Source organism: Pyricularia grisea, assembly GCF_004355905.1.
Source record: "Pyricularia grisea strain NI907 chromosome Unknown Pyricularia_grisea_NI907_Scaffold_1, whole genome shotgun sequence".
Classification (NCBI taxonomy): Eukaryota; Fungi; Ascomycota; class Sordariomycetes; order Magnaporthales; family Pyriculariaceae; genus Pyricularia; species Pyricularia grisea.
The window spans coordinates 1083053-1102882 of NW_022156716.1; the positions used below are offsets into that span (position 1 = coordinate 1083053).

Sequence of the window (19830 nt, forward strand, 5' to 3'; positions counted from 1 at the left end):
CGTCGACCATGTCTCATGCTCGATCGCCGTCACAATCGGCACCATACTGGGGCGAGCTCCCCCCGCCCAGGCTCCACCAGCACGACCAGCCGTCGTCGCTTGATACTGCTGCTCCTCGACCCAAACGCGGCTCTGTGCAGACCGCTATAAGTGCTGATCTCACCGAGTCTACACAGAGTCCATATGCCACACCCACGCGCTCAAGTTTTGGCGGCGCCTACGGTCTAGCTCCCAGGCCCCCCTCGCACCCTTATGGAGCTGACCAATACCCAGTTGAACCCGCCGAGAAACGCCAGCGCCGTGGGAGTCGACAGCAGGAACTAGACGGGCAAACTCCTGCCGACAGCGTTGAATCTTCTCCCAATCCTCCATCCGCCTTCTCCCCAACATCCAGATCCGGAACAATGCCTTCTTCGCCTGGTGCCTCCGCAATCCTCAACCCTGGCCCTGCGCGCCACAGAGGACCGCCTAACCAACCGGGAATGGAACCGGAGGATTCCCGCGCACCAAACACTGTTCCCAGTCGTCACCAGAGCCAACGAAATGGTTCATATGACTCTACCGCAACATCAACATCTCGCCCAGGACCGAATGCCAGCGTTGATGCCAATGTTGGTGGGCATAGGAAAAAGTTTGCAAATGATCGTTCGCCGCTACAGAAGCTTGAGCTGACGCTCGACAGCATCACAAAGGAGGAGAAACGTGCCCGCGTGGCAGCTGCCGAGGAGCGCGCCCGGCAGAGGGCCCTGGGGGCTGCCGCTGAGGTTACCGGCCCTGACCATCAGCAGCGCAGCGCTGCTGAGCCTCAGGGGCGTCAGGTGCAGCAAGAAACCATAGCGATGCACAGGGGCCCTCTTACCCAGAACCCACCCGAGGATGGTCCTTTGCCTGAGCCTAGAGTGCCGGCTCTGCCGCCAGCAGGGCATGGCGCTTCGGACATTCCGAAGCGCAACCTCAGCTTCCGAGAGCGTACGGCGAATCGTAATGATTTGAATCTGCCCGGAGTAGATGAAAGGCCACCTGTGATACCGCCCAAAATTCCAATCGTCAGGAGCGGTAGCAACAAGCTCCGAAAGCAACCTCCTGGCGAGCGGCACCAACGGAAAACATCAATGTCTCAGACACCAGGTGGCAACCGGGAAGAGCCCAGGTTCGTGCCACAAAGAGGCCCATCTGTGCGTATTGATGCGCCGCCTAGCCCTCCAGACTACTCGACTGCAGCTGGTCCTCGGCCAGGGCAAAAGGTGTCAGCCCATCCTTCGGACGGTAACGTGTCCCCGCCCAACAACAAAGCTTTGCCACCGAGCGGCCCTCCACAACGAACTCATTCAGGCAAGTTGGTCAAGGCGCCAAGCCTGAGAAATAAAGCTCATCGGGAAGGCGAAGTGGGCCAGTATACTCCTCCTGGTCCAGGAAATGGTGTTTTCGGCAGAGAACAGGCACCGGTAACTAAGGGCCCTATTGCTTTTGCAGGCACTTTGGGTCCCCCAGCTGCCATAACCGCGACTAGACCGGCGACTACTCAGGTACACGCTTCAGATGACGATAGCGACGACGACGACAGCGATGATGAGTCTGTTTCAAGTGAGGAGGGTCATTTTGCGAGACTGCCATTTGTCAATCGGGACAGCTTCAGGCCAGGACAGGGACTCTTCCAAAAGACAACGTATCTTGACGAGTGGACCAAAGCAACGATTGGTACACTCTCTGGGGAGTTGTTGGACCTCGATAGTGTTAAGGAGAAATCGACAGACAAGAGCCAGGCCTGGTGGGAGACTCCACCATCCAAGCGACGGGGTTCGACGTCGTCGCGCCCCAGGAAGGCGGAGGCCTTCGACGGTGAATATGATGAGACTAACGGTAAGCAACAGTATTTCTATTGCAAAGGCACTGATAACCTGGGGCTTCCAATGTGTAAATATGGTGCATTGTGTTCTCTCGGCATGAGCGCACTGCCAATTGAGCTCCCGAAGACTCGCGCGACGAGGACAAGGCTTGCTGTGAAAGGCCGACCACGTCGCTGGAGTGGCGTCGGGTCAAGACAAAGGTTTTTTTTTTTTTTAACAGCCACGCGACCTGCAAGGATTGTAAAGCCAGTCATCGCGCCACCTGGAACTAGACGTGCGCAACCTTGTCCTCGTCGCCGACATGTTCTTATCTGCTCCAAGAAAAATTTCTCCCCAGTACTTTCATCCCATCCTTTAGACTTATGCACTGACTCGACCCACCGTCCTGTTTGTACTCACAGCCCCGACGAGATTCAAACCACCCCTCTACCTCAAATGCGGCCCTCTGCTTCGGTACAGTGGCATTCGCATCGAGCGTGGGACGTCCCGGACCGCGCGGGCCGTCCCGGCGCCGGACAGGGAAATTTGGCGGGGAAGCATCCTGATTGTAACCCGTGACGAAGAATCCTCCTACGAGATCGCACCGACACTGCGTCTATTTGCTCAGCCGATCGAACTCCTGCCCCCACCACCTGAAATGGTGAGCGACGAGCAAGGTCTCGCACCCGAGCATGTTGATCCCATCGCCGGCCACCCAAAGCTTGGCAGGAGAGGTGAGACGCTCTATGTGCGTCCGATTTATCACCTGGAGGAAGCGAAAGATCTCTCGAGGGACGAGACAGATAATGGTCTGTTTGAAAAGATCCGGAGTCCGCCCGACTACCCGCTGGAGGATGGACTTACGGAACCTCATGGTTCGTTTGCAGCTCGCAGGCAACGAGCGAAGTTGGACGGTGAAAAGTTGGACAGGTACAAGGATGTACGTGGCTTTCGGTTGCACGCCGAAAGGGGCTGCACTTTCTGGCGCTTCAACATCGAGGTCGAGCTCAAAGAGCGCGAGCAGCGGATCGCATACCGCATAAACCGCGGCCCATCGACGGGCTTCTGGGTTCCGGCAAGGGGCCAGTCGATGAACATCATGTTTCACAGCTGCAACGGATTCAGCGCGACTGTGAACCCGAATGACTTGAGCGGGCCGGACCCGATGTGGCGTGATGTACTGAACACGCACCAGGCGCGTCCTTTCCACGTCATGGTGGGTGGTGGCGACCAGCTCTACATGGACGCCGTGATGCGTGAGACAAAGATATTCAAGGAGTGGACCGACATGCGTAACCCGATGCATAAGCACAATGCTCCCTTCACACCACAGCTGCAGGACGAACTTGAGGCCTATTTCTTGGAGCGATACAGCATGTGGTTCTCTCAGGGCTTGTTCGGCATGGCGAGCTCCCAGATTCCCATGGTGAACATTTGGGATGACCATGACATTATTGACGGTTTCGGTTCGTACCCTCATCACTTCATGTCAACACCTGTGTTCTCCGGACTTGGCAACGTTGCATTCAAGTATTACATGCTATTCCAGCACCAGAGCGTTCCTGATGAGACTGAGGCCGTCGAACCGAGCTGGGCGTTGGGTACCAAGCCCGGACCTTATATTGCCGAGCAGAGTCGGAGCGTCTACATGTCCCTAGGCGGAGATGTGGCCCTTTTAGGCGTCGATTGCCGAACGGAGCGAACCCACGACGAAGTCATGAGTGACGAGTCGTGGCAGAAGCTCATGGATCGGTGTTACGATGAGATAGTTAAGGGACGAACAAAGCACCTGCTTGTGCTGCTTGGAGTGCCGATCGCATACCCTAGACTTGTCTGGCTGGAGAACATGTGAGTCCTTCCCACATCTTCCATACGATCAAGTTCCATTATTTTACTGACAGTGTATCTCAATGACCAGCTTGACGTCGCGACTCTTCGAACCCGTCAAGGCCTTGGCGAAGATGGGTCTGATGGGTGGACTTTTGAACAGATTCGATGGCGGCGTCGAAGTGCTTGACGATCTCGATGACCACTGGACAGCAAAGCACCACAAGAAAGAACGCAAAATCATAATGGAAGATCTTCAAGATCTCGCCGCTGACCGCAGTGTCCGCGTGACCATTCTCTCGGGTGACGTACATCTTGCGGCGGTTGGTCAGTTTTACTCGGATCCAAAGCTCGGCATTGCGAAACACAAGGACTTTCGTTACATGCCCAACATCATCTCGAGCGCTATCGTCAACACCCCGCCACCGGATATGCTGGCTGATGTGCTGAACAAGCGCAATAAAGTGCATATTCTGGACAATGAAGATGGCGAGAAGAAGCAGACATGGGAAGACATGATCCCGTTGTTCAGTCATGGCGTGGACGGCAAGCCCAGAAACAACAAGCGCCTTCTTCCCCACAGAAACTGGTGCGCCATTCGGCACTATGTGCCGGGGGACACGCCGCCGCCATCGCCTGGGATCGAGGAATGGGTGGACCCCATGGGAACGCCGCCCAAGGGCGGAATCATGCGGCGGTTATCCAAGAAGCGTCCCGCGGAGGTATCACGTCCACCCGTCTCGGGTCCAGGTGGGCTTTTTCGAACGTTTTCGCGCGGAGAGCGTGCTTCGGCCGACGATGTCGGTCCTCCGCCTCGGCCACAGGGGCCAACCCGAACTTTGTCTCTTACTCGAGGCGATTTCCCGTCTGAAAAGCCTTCCGGTGGCGGGATAGGAGGGCTCTTGCGCAGGCTTAGTGGCAGGGGGAGGAAGCCTGCGGTCGACAAAGGCAAAATGGCCGATGATGGTGGCATCAACGGGCAGTGGGGGGGCTACGCCAGTGATGAGGATGATGAAGCCAGCAACGTGCCCCCCGCCGCCGCGAAGAGGCTTGGATTAAGGGGCGGAGGCGCAACTGGAAGAAGTCGCGACTACGACGTAGGCAGCAGTTCGGACGAGTATTACGTGGGGGACGAGTCGTACTTTACTGCACAGCCAGTGCACCGAGACACGCGCCCGCAGCCACCGGTGGAACCTCCAGTCCAGGACTTCCAGCCGAAACCACTACACCGCACACCAACATCCATGACAGCCAAGCAACGTAAACAGGGTGGCAGTCTCGATGTTAACCTCGAAGATGCTCTTCTGGTCACTCTGAACGTGGAGGTTAATGCCAAGGATCCTGCGGGGATAACGACCCCCTATCGTCTTCTTGTCCCGAGGCTCTTCTATGAGTATTCGGACGACCCTCCAGAAGAACCTATTCCAGAGCCAAGTGGGATCAAGCGATTGTTGTCTTTGAAAAGAAACAAGTCGGATCCCGTAAGAACCGGCGGTGGTGGATTAGAAATGATGGGTGCACGAGGACCTCCTCCCGCAGTCTGAAGAGGCGTGGGGGCGCGTGATGGATAACTGCGGGGATACCTTCCAAGTGTGCGGCATTGTTTTGTTTTCGTCACGTTGAGGTTTTAAAAGAATACATGCAGAGATGGATTGTAAAACAGATGGCATCCGTAAACTATATATCACTGCGTATGGATAAAGTACAGAAGTAATTACCAACAGCTACGGTCCTAGTTGCAATTGGATTTCATGATACTTCTGTCCTACTCATCATGAGGGAGCTTGATTTTCCAGCGTTTTGTACCAGCTTCTCGCTGGTGTAATGTGGAGGTCGACACCGATTAGCGTCCCCTTAAATTCAGGTAAAAGTGTTATAGAAAGGTACTTCAGTGATTTGCATGACTTCGTTGGGTTGGGAGCATATTTTTGATAGCTCAAAGCCGGGCTTTGTGTTTTCTTCTTTTTGTCACCTCCTTTTCCCCTTCTTTCTGAAGTATTACCAATAAAAGTTTCATCATTCTGTTGTTTCTTTAGTAGAAGGGGTCTGTAGCAAAACACAGGCGTTAGTACTATTCTTGAGTAATGTCCACGTCGTGGCAGTCCCAGCCTTACCTTCTAGTGGCTGTGACAGGATGCCGACATGTCCCATGTTTCTCAGGCTCTGGCGCCGCACCTTGAGCGGCGCCACTTTGCTCAGAGGGTTGACATGTCGACACGCTCTCTTCCCCAGCTCGAGAAGGAACAGAGAGATAAGCTAGCATGCCAGGATTGGGCTCGATGATAGAATGCCAAACGTGGCTGTAAGGCAGTCTTCAGATGCCAAATCATACCCCCCAAGAAGCCAAAAAGAAAGAAAAAAATACTTTGATAACCCCGGATCGAGAATTCAGAATCCATCTCGGGAACTAGTCGCCATTCTTGGCAGGGCTGCGGCTGCGGCTTCTCCCGCGTCCTCTTCCGCGAGGCGCACCACCTCCGGTGCCACGACCGCCCGCGCCGGCCTTGTTTGGCGGCGGCCGGACAAACGCAAAGTCTACGTAGACTGTTTGATCGAGCAGCTTGGTTTCATGAGCTCCATCGATGGCAGCACGAGCCTCGGCGAGGGTGGGATACTCGATCAAAGCGTAACCCTGTGCACGACGGGGCAGTTAGTTGCTAGGTTCTATTTTTTTTCTTTCTCCCACGCCCTTGTTTGAAAGAAAGGAAAAGAAAAGACAGGACAAAAAGAGACAAACCTTAACATAGCCACTCCTCCGATCGAGGTTCAGGTGCAGGTTCTTGATCTCGCCAAAGTCGCCAAACTTGTCATGTATCGCTTCCTCGTCTGCCTCCTCATGCACATTGGTAACCATGATGATCCAACCCTCTATCGAGCGCACGGCTGTGGCCTTTGCGTGCGTCTGCATATCGCTAACCTTGGACGCGTTGCCAGAGGCTTCTGGGCTTTCGGCGCGGGGCGAAGCGTCGCCGTCGTGCATCTCAACGTCGGCCATCGTTTCGTAGTTGTTATATTGCAGGCGTAAAGAAGATTCCCTCTGTTATATCCACTCTAGTAGTGCTAATTTCCTGCCGACAGCTATTGGCTTATCGTGTCGCGTCCGTGGTGTGGGTGATTTGCGAATCCCGTTTGGAGCATCGGGTTCATGCATACATTAGTTTGATGGTTAGGGTAGGTAAGAACCTGTAGGTAGTCAGTCAGTCTGTGAGGGGCGAGAAATGGGGACGGACGCACAGACTTACGCAGCCCTAACCCTCTTGGCTCTGATAACTACCTAACTGTCCGGCTTTAACCCAATGATCTACCTACTACTCTATTATTACAGCACTTGATGCTCCATGTCACAAGGGGTTTGCAAACGCGTGCTATCTCATCTGGTATCTTTCAATGTCAATTCAATTCGATTCTCGGCGGTCTCTATTTATCACCATTTCATTATTCTGTCTCGACCAAAGTCATCGAGATCCCAATTTTGGTATCTTCAACAAAGAAAGAAAACAAGAGATCCCAGGCAGCAGCGGCACGGACCTTGAGTCGAAGGTCCCATCAGATTTTCTTTCCCTCCTCCTCCTCTACGCAGCATCGAATACCAACACTTAACAGACCCAAATCCTATCAGCAGACAGTCAGTACCCCCGCACTAATCGCGAGTACTTGGCCATCATATCGCTCAACGTCCTCTATCTAGGAATTCCTTTGAAACCTTGCATATCCATCACTGTATATAGTAACAGTAGACCGCGGACAGAACTTCACCCCTTTTCAGGAGACAAATAATCAGACAAGAAAACGTAGGGTAAGCCTTCACACCTAAAAAAAAAAAAAAAAAAAAAAAAAAAAAAAAAAAAAAAAAAAAATCAACCGAGAAACCTGTATGTTGTGGTCTTTCCATTCGACTGGTCTCCCGCAGCATCCAGCTAGCCTCCAATGCGCAATCTCGCAAGCAGCATGTGCAGTACGTCAATACTACATCCCGTGGTCGGCCGAGGATGTGTGGAGCACAGTCTCCATGAACAGCCATGCTGTCTATCGACCGGTCGTACTGTATCATCGGGGTATGCATACTTCGCAGACTCCGTTAAAAGGCCAAGGCAAGCAACAAACAAAGAGCTCAAGCTTAGCTGGTGGGTAACGCAAGAGATAGTCAGACAGTTTGTTTAATCTTGAGGACCTGCAGGTCAAGTGCCTTTGTGGCTGTGCCCGGATTTTTAAACACAAAAGCCAGGCTTACTGCAGTGGCGATCAGTTCGGAAAAGACAACGTTTGACGCATGGTCGTGCCCGAGCTAGCGTAGATCAGAAAGCGCCACCCATTTTTTTAACCACGATAACAACGATGGCTGTCCAGAAAAAGAACTGGAATATCATGATTGCGAGTATAATCCTTCGTTGGGCTCTCGTTAGTCCGCTGACCTCTCCCCTGGTGTACCAGGAGAGTGCAGTATCGAATTTTCCGAGGTAAACAAGAACCGACAAGAAAGGGAAGATGCTGATAGCCAACATCAGGACAAACCATCTACGCTGCTTTACCCGACCTTCATTTGAGGTATACGTAAGATGTGCGGATGGTAGTCTGTATCGATCTGCCAGGGCTCGCAAATATGGATCACTTCCGGGTTGTAACCGGCGCTCGTCCCAGGGGTACAGATGTGGAATCTCAGATCGTCGTGACGGCCACATCCCAGCTATTCGGTTTTTGAGAGGGGAAGCCCCAAAGGTTGCAGTGCTGTTGTCGCAGAAATGGGAGCCGCGTGATCGACGATTAGGCGGTGAATCTATCTTGGAGCTAATCGGAGAGGTCGCGGGGTCATCGAAACGCAGGGCCCGGCGTTCGACTGCAGTTGAGATCAGCTACCCACACGGACTGTTACTACTGATATGGTGATTGCGGCGACTCACCATCTTTATCATTCACCATCAATGAGAATAGGGGCGTCGGAGTTCGCCTGTGCGCCGTTTTTGGGACACGAGGAAGGTTGGACGTGGCAAAAGTGCTTCCTTTATTCCTCCCCAGTGACGCAAAGCTCTTTTTGCGCTCCCGTCCTTGATTGCTGGCGAAGTTCTGATCGTTAATCCCGCTCTCGCGCCGTATGGCCTGCAGTCTTGCTGCTTCGGGAAGCGGTATGAGTGGAAAAGCGAAGCTGTGAGATCCGTTCGACAGAGCAGACAACGTCGACATATCATAGTCTGTCGACGCCTGGCTGTCGTGATGGTTCGCCATACAATTATCGTGTGCTTCATGAGCGTTGCTGTCATCATGAACTCTCTGTTTACCAAACTGCTTCCCATCGAAAGGGTTCTCCTGATCACTGCTACACACCGAGTCTCGGAACTCAAAGCGTGAGGTTTCGGCCGTTACTCGTGGCGGGAGTGGTAGCAACTTGTCCCTGTACTTCTTGTTTAGGGCGCTGAATGGGTTGAGAATCTTACCAGTCCGGCTCGACTCTGTAGTGTTGCTCCCCTTGCTCAATGAGCTTGATTCCTGGAGGAGCCGTATAGAGTTCTGTGCAAGCCCGTTGACTCTGTGAACACGCTGCTTCGGTACAAAAACGGGTATATTCGAGTCTTTGAGATGTCTGACTTTGAATGGCTGGTTGTCGACTTGATTTGACGGGTGCTGAATGATACGTTCCTTGGAGCCGCATTCGTCAAATTGAGCATCATACAGACTTATATCATCGTCTGATACATCTGCGACGCTGCTGCCGGTAAAGTTGACGGACGCACCATAAATAAGCTTGGAGGGTGGCTTCGGAGGAGGATAGGATGGGCTACTGTCATTGACAGCTTGGAATGTCCCTACTGTTTCCCACTCATCCCTATCGTTCAGAGGCTCTTTCGCACGCGGACACTGAATTTTGTTGACCTCTGAAGATTGCTTCGTTTTGGTTGCGCTACTAGGTCGACATAAAACGTCCATCTGAAGGGGCACCGGCACCCTGACCGTGGCACCTTGACTCTGGCTCACCTCCCATGAAGATTTTATGGCATCGGGATGCAGAAATCGCAACGCAGCAAGCTGGTCGCGGTTGATTCTGACAGACTCACCAGCCTCGCACGATGATGGGTGCTCAGGGATAGGAGACGGTAGCGTGAATTTCTTGTACAGCGATTTTGATGGACTGCAGCTTGGAGTCCTGCTGTGTTTACTCGATAAGCTTTGGCGCTGAAGTCTGGCGCTAACTTCTCTCTCCCTCTTGTCCATGAGAAAGACACCGTAAGTGGTCTTGTCATACTTGAAGGGATCGTCGTCAGATTCTGTGGTGGCGCCCATAGAAAATGCTCCAACGCTGAGGTGCGCACGCGGAATCTCGGCGGGCCGCGCACGTGTCGACAAGGTGAGCGGAGGAGGTATGAGACCGCCATTGCTGCCAAGGTCACTACTGAGAAGGGCTTGCGAATCCGAGAGAGTAGAGAATGATAGTCCGCAGGATATCGGATGGCCGCGGGCTGAGTGCGTCGATGTACCGATGGGGGCATCGAAGAATGCGAGTGTAGGAATGTGCGGAAGCGAGAACAGTGGCCTGTCGTCGTTCGAGGTCGCCGTGACGGACCACAAAGGATCTTTGTTAATGGCCGAGGAACCGTCGCTGCCTTCGTCCCCCTCATGAGTGAAGGGCGCCGTATCTGTTCGGCTAATGTCTGGACTGTGAAGGACATCGTCGGGTCTAAAGCCACAGCGAGCACCGGCACCTGACCGCAGCGCGCTGAGGTTTGCGGGACTCAGTCTGTCGAGAGAGGAGCTGCGAGGAGCTCCGCGGAAAGGGGTGGTGTCCAGGGTGGCATCTACGCCACGGCTGGATGATGTTCCCTGGTCAGATGCAGCAGAGCGATACTTGTCGTAAATGCGGTCAACAGTAGTGATAGACTGGAGTTCGGACACGGTACTCGGCGAGTTGAGGCTTCTGTGCTTCGGCATGGGCAGTGGGCTAGAATCTTCCGAAACAATAAACGGATCGTCGGGATTGCTGCGGGCAGAGTGGGAAACTACAGTCTCCTCGTGGTTGTACAGGACCAGCTCTCGCTCTGAGGTTATTGGGGCATTACCGTGACTGTCGGGTGTGGCTTCCTTGACGGGGCTCGAACAGCCCAGGGAGATTGCATCAGGGCCCAGGAGGACTTGATTGTCAGAGATGCAGTGTAAAGTGGCAGACTTCTTGGTGGAGGGGGCCGGTTGCCAGATGCTGGTGGCAGTCTCGGGCTCGGTGCTGCTGTCGTTGGACGCGATTCGATTCGATGCTGTCGACGTGGATGTATGGGACCTTCCAGTTATATTGCGGTGGGCTTCGTCCAGACTAGGAAATCGGCACCCACGACGTGCCGAAGCGGGCGTCTCGGGGCCAGGACTGCCATTGGCTGCCCGTTCATTTGGCCGGACTCTCGGAACCTCGATCTGAAGTTGCGGTTTCGATCGTGATGCCTGAGAATCGGAAATACAAGTGGGAATCATGTCAGCCACTTCCAACGCCCGCAGCGCCCTCGCTTCTGGACATGACATGTTATAGAACCAAGGGATCCAAGGCAAGTTTTGTCTGTCAAACAGACCGATATGGTATATCAAGCTGATGGCATGCAGAGTAAGACCCTATCCCGGGATCAGGACTCTACTTTTAGCGGTTGGCCATAAAGTAGGATGATGGAAATTCGATTGTATGGGTGAAAAAATAAGGATATGGTTGAGGTGGCCAGGGCAAAGCCCCCGGAGTGGAGTTGTGTTATATGGTCAGCGGCCAGAGTAATAACAAAGTGAGGGCAAGGTGAGATGAGGGTGAGTGACGTGCAATAATCCACCGGTGGTGTTTGTCGGTCCTTTGTGTTGAGCAGCGGTTAGGTTAAGGACGTTTCTTTTATGTCATGGTTACAACTTCACAAGTTTTGACTGAGAGAACACTGCCCTATGTCCAGATCATACCTGCCTACCTATCTTAGTTACTTAACTGCTCCTCAATCAGCACTCCAGCCCAGTACCACTCGAAGCTCAAGAGTTATGGTATTCTCGAATGCCTGCATATATGTGCCGAAAAAAGAATAAGAGTAAATAAATTGCCGGAGTATATTTGGGCCAGAAGCCCTGTTTCCTGGGCGCTCTGCAGAACCCTGTTGCACATGGCAGTCGAGGTATCACCGCTGGCTGCCCTTTGCCCAGTGTTTCCAGATATGCCAAAATATGTGAAATGGAAGCGTGATAATTGAATTCGACAGGTTCCCATCTCCAATGTCACCCATGAGGTTCAATTCGCGATACATATCCGCTGTTTTTGATGTGTGCCATCCCGTGCGGCTACGACGTTTCGCCATGGGCCGGCCACAAAGCAGCTGGAAGTCTAAAGATCACGCACTCCGAACAAAACAAGATTGGCTGTCCCAACCAAATGCGTGTATGCTTTTGAACCAAGTAAATGTAACTTTGAGGTTGTCGGTTGAACATTAGAATACGTAGATGGTTTCCAGTTATACCTTCAAGATGAATATCAAGAAAAACTGTTGTAAAAAATAAAATATAAAAAAATAAAAATAAAAATCGAGCCGCGGGTCAGGAGTTGTATATCAAATCAAAGAACGTATCCAAACCAATCCCACAATAAATACCTACCCTACCAAGCCTACTTAGGCACAACTAGGTACCTCACCTGCCTCATTCGTATATACTGTAGGCACGATAGTTAATGTACTGTAAAGTCGCTGGCGACAAAGGGGTTGTTCATCAGGCTGGCAGTATGTTACGGTAGGTGATACCACAACATCACATTAAAACGTCGGACTTGAGATAATTATCTGGGTAAATCAGTCAATAGTTTATTTCATAGCTTGGTAAGATACTTTGTTAAGGTAAGATAAGCCAAGGTACCTGATTTATCAACTCTCCCTAGACTGTCAATAGTTCACGTTCTAAATAATACTGAACCAGACCCCCAGTTGCTTTCTTAGTGCGGCGTAGTACGGTACTTGTAGGCAAATCGGCCCCACTACCTACGCACTTACTTGATTGAACGAACCCCATGGAGAGAGAGCATTGAGTGTCAGTGAGTGAGGTGGGGGAAAACAGGGTGTCAGCCTCCACTCTACTGTACGTACTCGTAGTACATACATGTCTGCGGGGGTCTCCTGCAGCTAAGTTCGCACTTTCCACAACACCGGTTGATGACGTTTCAATATTTCTTACCGCACGAACTTCCCTCTCCACCATTAATGATGTACTGCGCGTCGCCCAAACCCATAACTCACTATCTTGGTACTTTTGTTTACCAACGCGCTCTCGATCCATCCAACCCACGGAAGGCCGGTCGGACCTGTCAGCAAGCGAGTCGTGCAAACCGCGCAACTCGTTGACTAGTAGGTCGGGTTTCATGCAAATGCCAGGTCGTCGTCGTATCTGCCCCATGCCTCGGGTGCAAAACACACCAGAATTTCTCACTGTCTGTCGTTGACATGCTTGCGAGCTGAGATCTGGATGAGGATTTGCCCCGAGTTGCCTCAAGAAAACCAGGGCAAGGCAGCTTTCTTTCATACCTCTTTCTGAAGAACTGACTCGGATGCGTGTGTCAAAGTAGCCGGTAGCCACTCCATTTTACCCCTACCCTCCTCACCCAGAACCTTTGCCTTGCTTTGCAGTACTTTAGAATTAGACTACCTTACCCACATACCTACATTAGCCCGCCCCGATGCCTACCGTTCGCACATACCAAAGTCATATCTTTTGTATCTGATCTGCAGCCAGATGGTCGATCGTTACCTTTGTAAGACGAGCGGACTTTGGCGCGCTCCCTCCCATACTCCTAAAACACTGACTGCATTTGTTTCGATTTCTTGCATGCATGCGATTCCGATCCTACACGGTTGCATTTGCATTGTTTGCCATTCCTACCTACCTATCCGTACCTTACCTACCTTACTTAACAGGCTCGTAATATCAAAAATCTCCTAGCATAGCTTTCGTCCGGAGGTTCCATTTAGTGCATAGAGAAGCCCAAAATCGATCCCATCCATGAAACCTGCAGATAATAACAGGCTCTCATTATCCCGGAATTCAACAACCCTCCCCATCCGACTGGTTAACTCTACTCCCCAAGGGTGAATGGGGTCAAATTCCGACATGTCAGGTTCCAACGCGAGCGAGCCATCTTCAGCTGTGGCACGGAAACCAGGGGTGGCATTGGCAGGTCTCCCCGAGGAGATTCTTCTCGCGATACTACTTTGTAGGACCTCTGCCAGACGATAAACACAACCCCCGGCCTCAAGTCCTTCTCTGTTCCCCAGGCTAACCCATGGCGCCCCGCAGACCTGGAGCCGACCGATATCGCTCGACTACAGCAAGCGTCCCGAAAGTTCTGCAGTCTGTTTCGGGACAACACCTTCTGGCGCTCCATCTGCCTCCAGGAGTCTCCCTTTCTCGAGACTTACAATCGCCGCCGAGTTGGTCTCTACAACCCAAGTCGAAGTCCGGACTCTCTTCAAAGAATCGCCATACAAGTCAACCATGAAGCCGATCTCAAATCCGAATGGCAGGCTCCTTTTAAGAAAGAGAGGCGTCGGATAATGGCAAACTGGGACCCGACATATGTGGGCGAGAATGTCTCATGGTACAGCGAGTACATACAGCGACACGGAAAGATCACCATCAATTGGCTTCAGCAGCCACAAATAAACGAAGGCTCAGGAATTCGGGCGAATGAGGTCAAGGGTGTGGCCCTCTATCGCCCGGACAACCCCGAAGGAGAGTCGGGCAGGACAGGCAACGTTTACGCTGTGTCCCCATTGGAGGACGGATCGGTGTGCCTGTGGGATGTCAACGGTACCAGTCGTAAACCTGGAGCTATCGCCGCCAAGAGCGAACCTGGAATTCTGTTTATTGATGGACCAAGGGGTAACAATAGCCTGCGCTCAAAGAGGGTCGACAGTGGCGTTACAGAGTGCGTTGCGGTTGACAGCCATCGCGGCAGGGCATTCGTAGCGGTTCAGAGTCATCTTCTCGAAGTAGACCTGGAACGGATGTCAGTTGCAGGTTGCGAATCTTTCCCATGGTCAATCACTACCATGTCAACTGCCGACCCGAACCTCCCTCTGACGGTTGGGACTACTCATGGCTTGCATATTCATGACTACAGAGCAAGAGGATCTGCGATACAGCGTGTTGATGATGGAAATGGGATTGATCACTTTGACAGGTCAGGCGCTAATGGCTACTATGAGAGATCCATGCGGGCCCTGTTCGCGGACGATCCACTGCCCCCATATACGTCCCTTGCACAGCCAGGACCACTGAGTATCCTACACCTCGGGGAACTTAGCGGCGCGTCCAACGACATTTATGTTGCTGGCCGATTCTCCAACATTCTTCATTACGACCGCCGAAAATTTGGCACGATCAAGGACTCAATTCATTCTGGCGCGCGCCTGTGCAGCATGACATCTCTTCCATATCCCTACAACCACCTGGCCAGCGAAGGACGAAGAAAGGGGCAAATGTCAATCGCGGAGGTCAAGGAAAGCAAGGAGCTGAGGGGTCATACATTGGTTGCCTGCGGCGAATACAACACAAAAGGTTCCTTGGAACTTTACGGACTTAGAGACGGCGCATCATCTTTGTCCCCTCCGCTGAGCTCGGAGAGTATCAAAAACCGCCAGACGTCCTCACCTTCAAAGCTGCTATGTGTTTCGAATCATGGAACACGTCTGGTTGTTTCTAATGGGTCCGGTCTCATAAAATGGTTCGAGCGTGACGGGTTCACTGAAGTCCGAAAATGCCGGGTCGGTCAAAGTAAAGCGGCTCAGAGTGCAGGGCTAAGAGTACTTGGTTCGGCATCGGGTTGTGAAGATATGGCACGGAAGCTACTCCCGATCGCGCACCAGGAGACAGTTAAAAATAATGATATTTTGTTCTGGACTGGCGAGAGACTTGGTCTTGTAGGTTTCTCGGCCAGGCCAGGCTTTACCATGGACGAATTTGAGCAGGAGGCCAAGTCGGCAACAGAGCTCGAACAGGAGCGGGTGGAGCGTAGTTATAGGGAGGGCATGCGCCTTGCGCTGCAGCGTCAGGCCGAGGATGTTAGATTTGTCCGGGGGCTGGGACTCGGGGCTACGATGTAACCATGTAGTAAACCGAGCACGATTGGTCACGACCCCCTCCTAGGTGTTCACGTCTAATCCCAACCCGGAGAACAAAAATTAAAATGTTTTCGAAATGACTGCAAGCTACCTGTATATGTGCAACAAGCTGCAAAACACTGATACCTCCAGAGAATAAAACCTGGCTTGGTAGTTAAGTCTTGATTATGTGGCGCAAAAATATATACTGTCCATGTATAAAACTTATGACATATTTGGTTTCGCCAATTGGACGCGGCAGTATACCATTTATTGTACCGCTGTGCAAGATGGGGCGACCAGCAAGGATAAAGTAGGTAGTTCAATGTCCCCTCCATACACCTATACGATACCGTTTCGTAACACATATAGGTAGGTAGGTCTCTGGCTATCTCTGCCTAAGCATACCCCATAAGCTCAAGTGAAAACAACCACAGCCTGCTTATGTTTGCAGCAGATACTCTTGGAATGTAAATGCGAACACGGCGGCCTCAGCAGCAAATTGCCAAGCCCAGCTCGAAAAAGTCCTTTCGTACCAAATCACATACCAGACCGGGAAAATCGAATAATTATCACCCATGAAACCCGACCAATTATGTTTGCAGGTGGATATAAGCTTACAACACCGAGGCTCTTAGGCCTACAAAATCACCAAACGCCTTTTATTCGCTTGATATAACGAGTCAAACAAAATGCCCAACGCCAACTGGTCGTCGTGTCACATGCACACCTTCAAGACTGCGAATTATGCGCATCGCCAACAGGTGTCGGTGCTATGCGTCTCTTCTTCGGCTCTTGACTAGAGTCCTCTTTGTCACTTTCACTGATGTCTCGCTTGACGCCTGAGGCAGTGACGGTACTTGGGTTTGCCACAGAACTGCGTGGTGTCTCGGGAGGCGTCGTAATGGGCACCCCTGTTACCTTGCCAGAGTTGGTCGCGGCTATACCCGGCACAGTTCCTCCTATGAGTGTTGGTGCATTCAATATCCCGGACCCATGGGTAACGACAGAACATGTCGAGTTGGAGCGTGCCGGAGACGACGGTCGCTGTCCCGTGGCTGCAAATGCTGGTGGAGAAGGCGCGGCAAACGAGCTTGAAGCTGTCCGCTGATGCGACTGTGACGCATGAAATGGTGAAGGAGGCGCAGGTACCGTGGTGGGTGTGGGGGCCGGAGTATTTTGGCTTGACAAGACTGTCGTTGTGGGAGTGACACTTTGTCTTGGTGGCAACTCCCCGGTGTAGACCTGGCCAAGGTCCGAGGGCGAAAATGACAAGGTCGAGCAGAAACCATCCGAAGAAGATATCAGTAGCGTGTGGCCATCCTTGGACCTGCACCGCCAGATAGACATGAATGTCAGTAGGGGAAACTCAATTGACTGACACATGAGAATGAAAATTCACTCACCAAGCAAGATCAGTGAAGGTTGCACAATGAAGATTGCTGACGATGCAGATGGGGGTCATTTGTTGCGTGTCATAGAGCAGAACGGAGTCCTGGGTTGCAACTGCGTATACCATTCTGTACGGCAGGGCGAAGGCGGGCTTCGGGCCGGGGCTAGCCGATGCGGCCTCAGGATTAAGTGGTTTACCGGCTGTGCCTACCGCTTCACCACCTGGCGGCGGTGGGGGATCCATGACCGAAGATGCCGGAGACGGCTTTGAAACTGGTTCGGGAAGGGAAGGAATAGGCTCCTCGGCTGACGAAGTATCAATGGTGATATGCCTAGTTGCGGGTGATGATTGCCTCAAAGTATATATGATTGGAGAACACCTCACGACGACAGATGGCTTTTTATGTCCTGGAAGATGACAGATGGGCGGCTTATTGATCCCGCCGCGTGAGTAGATGAAGACAGTGTTTGTTACTTCGTAAGTTGGCTTAGCCCCTTCTACCTGGTGCTGTGTTTGATATTGACCTGCGGGTGTGATCAGAAGACTGCCATCGGGGGTGAAGGTCAGCCTCCTGAAAAACGATGTGAGTGTTTCGTTGTGATAGAGACTGGCATTTTTCATGCCAAGACTGGCGCTGGGATGAGGTTTTGGGGATGGCTCCATGGGCATAACTGCCGGCAAAGGCATCGAAGGGGCGGGCGACACAGAGCGTCTCGACGAGAAAGATGACCTCCTGCTGTGACTTAGCACACTGGGCGGGTTCATTGGCAGGGCCATGGAGGTTGGCGTTCCAGGTGCAGACGGTGCAGGCGACGAGGCAGCCACGGAGTCGAGAGCTGAGACCTGGGACCGGTGTCCGAACTCGGGGGGCGCCGGACTGTGAGAAGATATCCTCCTTGGTGGCAAATCCGTCTTCATGTGCCCTGCAATCTTTTGCGGTTTATCCTCGTGGCCGCTCAGTGTGTATTTGCCATCTTTTGTCCTCAAAGCATATATGTGAACCGAGCGATCTGACGACTGCGTGGCTATAAACTCGTCCAAAGGATCCCATGCCACTCCCTGGACGTAATGGCTATGCTCGGCAATCTGTCGGACCAGCGCACCTGTCGCAGCGCTGTATATACGAGCGACGTTGTCCATGCTCCCAATAATAAAATACTGGCTGTCAGGAGACCAAGCGAGATCATAAATCTCGGCGCCGGAGGATCGGCACATATTCTTGGTGCGCCATGTCTCCTTGTCCTCCAGACCTTCAGATCCAAAAGATGCTGGTAAGTGGTTCTCAGCTGGTATCCAGAGTATGATGTTTCCGTCGTCGCCAGCAGAGGCCAGCAGATCACCTGGAAGCTCAGATAGGTCAGCACAGGGGTCTGGCATGTGGCATAAGACAAAGCCATCCATGACTTTTGTTATTGTTCTCGGATCCGACCTTTTGGCGCCCAGCGGACAACATTAACTGCTTGCGTGTGCTTCTGAAGACTTGAAAGATACTCGACCTTGCGGTCATCCCCGTCTGTTACAACCTTCCATATCTGGATCAAGGCATCTGTAAGTATGAGAAAGAAGCAGAGAAGGATATTTCTGCAGGGCAACATACGCGGACGTTATTATCACCGCCAGCTGTGGCCAAACGGCCCTTTCCAGTTGGCTCGAAATGAGACGAATATATGGGGGCAGTCTGGTCATGCCAGTTGATGATCAGAGGCGTGCTTTTCATGGTAGTAGATGGAGGCCGGGTCCTGGAGAGGGCGTCGACGGTCGAAAGTTACGGGGGCTTGCATCGACGAGGATTGCGGTTGGGAGCTGCGAAGGCAGCCGGCATGGACTCGCAATACGTGCGATGGTGTTTATAGGATCGAACTATAAGTTTCTTCGGAGCCAGGTTTGCCTGAGAGATATATGCGGTCGTGTACGAAATTGGATCGGTCGGGCGATGTTCAGATCGAGGCTAAGGCTTGACTACATGGAATCAGGGCCAGGAGGGACGCGATTTGAGGTAGAAATCGAGTGTTTGGTTGATGGGGACGATGTGCTGGGTCTTTTTGGATGCCGAACCCAATGAAGCCGTTTCATGGAGTTGAATTCAGGAGAAATCAATGTCGAGGCTGCCAGGATCCATGTCTTGGGACGTTTCTGGTGTGTGGTGTAGCTTGATGGCACCTAACCTGGCACGTCTGCTCCTGCGTGGGCGAAAGGATAAAGCGGCGCGTTGATAGGTTGGACGTTCTCGCGAGAAGCGTGGGTGGAGTTCTTCATGCAGCAGCTTTGCTCACCACCGTGCTTGCAGGTGTTGGGGGGAATGGGTGGGGTCAGGTGTCCAGGTATTCAATTTGAGCTCTGCATGTACTATGTAGCTGGGGTTCAAATTACGAAGTACATGTACTGTACGTATAAGAAGGGTAAGAACGGTACGTCTCTTATTTACCAGGGAGGTAAGCTTGGTAAGGTAAGGTGCATACCAACCTAGCAAGGGGGTGCCAAAAAGATAGGGACACCAAAATCTCACCAAGCTTCTGTTACCTTCAACACTTTAGAATAAGGGTTTTACAGAAAAAAAAAAAAAAAAAAAAAAAAAAGCATATACATATGACTTCGAATCCAGCTGCGGTTATGGTGATGAATGGTATACGACAAGTACTGGGTTGCTGAAGTGGCTTTGCAATATTTGATTTCCGATTAACTGGCAAATTTGGCCCTGAGA

The 19830-nt window shown here is 52.2% G+C and overlaps 5 protein-coding genes across 5 annotated transcripts; 2 read left to right on the forward strand and 3 right to left on the reverse strand.

Moving 5' to 3' along the window:
• Positions 1-8: 8 nt before the first annotated feature.
• On the forward strand, positions 9-5197 carry PgNI_00249 (uncharacterized protein; the record flags this gene model as incomplete). Its single annotated transcript, XM_031120331.1, has 4 exons — positions 9-1860; positions 1974-2047; positions 2206-3674; positions 3745-5197. 4 exons carry the CDS (start codon positions 9-11, stop codon positions 5195-5197), a joined length of 4848 nt encoding a protein of 1615 aa, XP_030986318.1.
• On the reverse strand, positions 5129-6801 carry PgNI_00250 (uncharacterized protein). The gene is made up of 3 exons (XM_031120332.1): positions 6391-6801; positions 5768-6285; positions 5129-5699 (listed from the first exon to the last, which is right to left on the reverse strand). The coding sequence occupies exons 1-2, from the start codon at positions 6646-6648 to the stop codon at positions 6061-6063; spliced, it is 483 nt and encodes a 160-aa protein (XP_030987595.1). The 5' UTR covers positions 6649-6801; the 3' UTR covers positions 5129-5699; positions 5768-6060.
• A 1147-nt stretch (positions 6802-7948) lies between these two features.
• Positions 7949-11150, reverse strand: PgNI_00251 (uncharacterized protein; the record flags this gene model as incomplete). Its single annotated transcript, XM_031120333.1, has 2 exons — positions 7949-8487; positions 8552-11150. The coding sequence occupies 2 exons, from the start codon at positions 11148-11150 to the stop codon at positions 7949-7951; spliced, it is 3138 nt and encodes a 1045-aa protein (XP_030987596.1).
• A 1644-nt stretch (positions 11151-12794) lies between these two features.
• On the forward strand, positions 12795-15807 carry PgNI_00252 (uncharacterized protein). The gene is made up of 3 exons (XM_031120334.1): positions 12795-12985; positions 13201-13848; positions 13932-15807. The coding sequence occupies exons 2-3, from the start codon at positions 13728-13730 to the stop codon at positions 15737-15739; spliced, it is 1929 nt and encodes a 642-aa protein (XP_030987593.1). The 5' UTR covers positions 12795-12985; positions 13201-13727; the 3' UTR covers positions 15740-15807.
• A 236-nt stretch (positions 15808-16043) lies between these two features.
• Positions 16044-19205, reverse strand: PgNI_00253 (uncharacterized protein). The gene is made up of 4 exons (XM_031120335.1): positions 18727-19205; positions 18559-18661; positions 17143-18469; positions 16044-17066 (listed from the first exon to the last, which is right to left on the reverse strand). Exons 1-4 carry the CDS (start codon positions 18844-18846, stop codon positions 16469-16471), a joined length of 2148 nt encoding a protein of 715 aa, XP_030987594.1. The 5' UTR covers positions 18847-19205; the 3' UTR covers positions 16044-16468.
• Between the last annotated feature and the right edge of the window lie 625 nt (positions 19206-19830).

What these genes read in the sequence shown, in the direction of transcription:
- PgNI_00250 (XM_031120332.1), bottom strand. Translation starts at nt 6,648, where the DNA reads ATGGCCGACGTTGAGATGCACGACGGCGACGCTTCGCCCCGCGCCGAA. An exon ending in GGAGGAGTGGCTATGTTAAG is followed by an intron (nt 6,286 to 6,390) that starts GTTTGTCTCTTT and finishes CGTCGTGCACAG; the next exon opens with GGTTACGCTTTGATCGAGTA.
- PgNI_00253 (XM_031120335.1), bottom strand. Translation starts at nt 18,846, where the DNA reads ATGAAAAGCACGCCTCTGATCATCAACTGGCATGACCAGACTGCCCCC. An exon ending in TGTCCGCTGGGCGCCAAAAG is followed by an intron (nt 18,470 to 18,558) that starts GTCGGATCCGAG and finishes CTGAGCTTCCAG; the next exon opens with GTGATCTGCTGGCCTCTGCT. An exon ending in ACCTTCACTGATCTTGCTTG is followed by an intron (nt 17,067 to 17,142) that starts GTGAGTGAATTT and finishes CTGGCGGTGCAG; the next exon opens with GTCCAAGGATGGCCACACGC.
- PgNI_00252 (XM_031120334.1), top strand. Translation starts at nt 13,728, where the DNA reads ATGGGGTCAAATTCCGACATGTCAGGTTCCAACGCGAGCGAGCCATCT. An exon ending in TCTTCTCGCGATACTACTTT is followed by an intron (nt 13,849 to 13,931) that starts GTAGGACCTCTG and finishes GGCGCCCCGCAG; the next exon opens with ACCTGGAGCCGACCGATATC.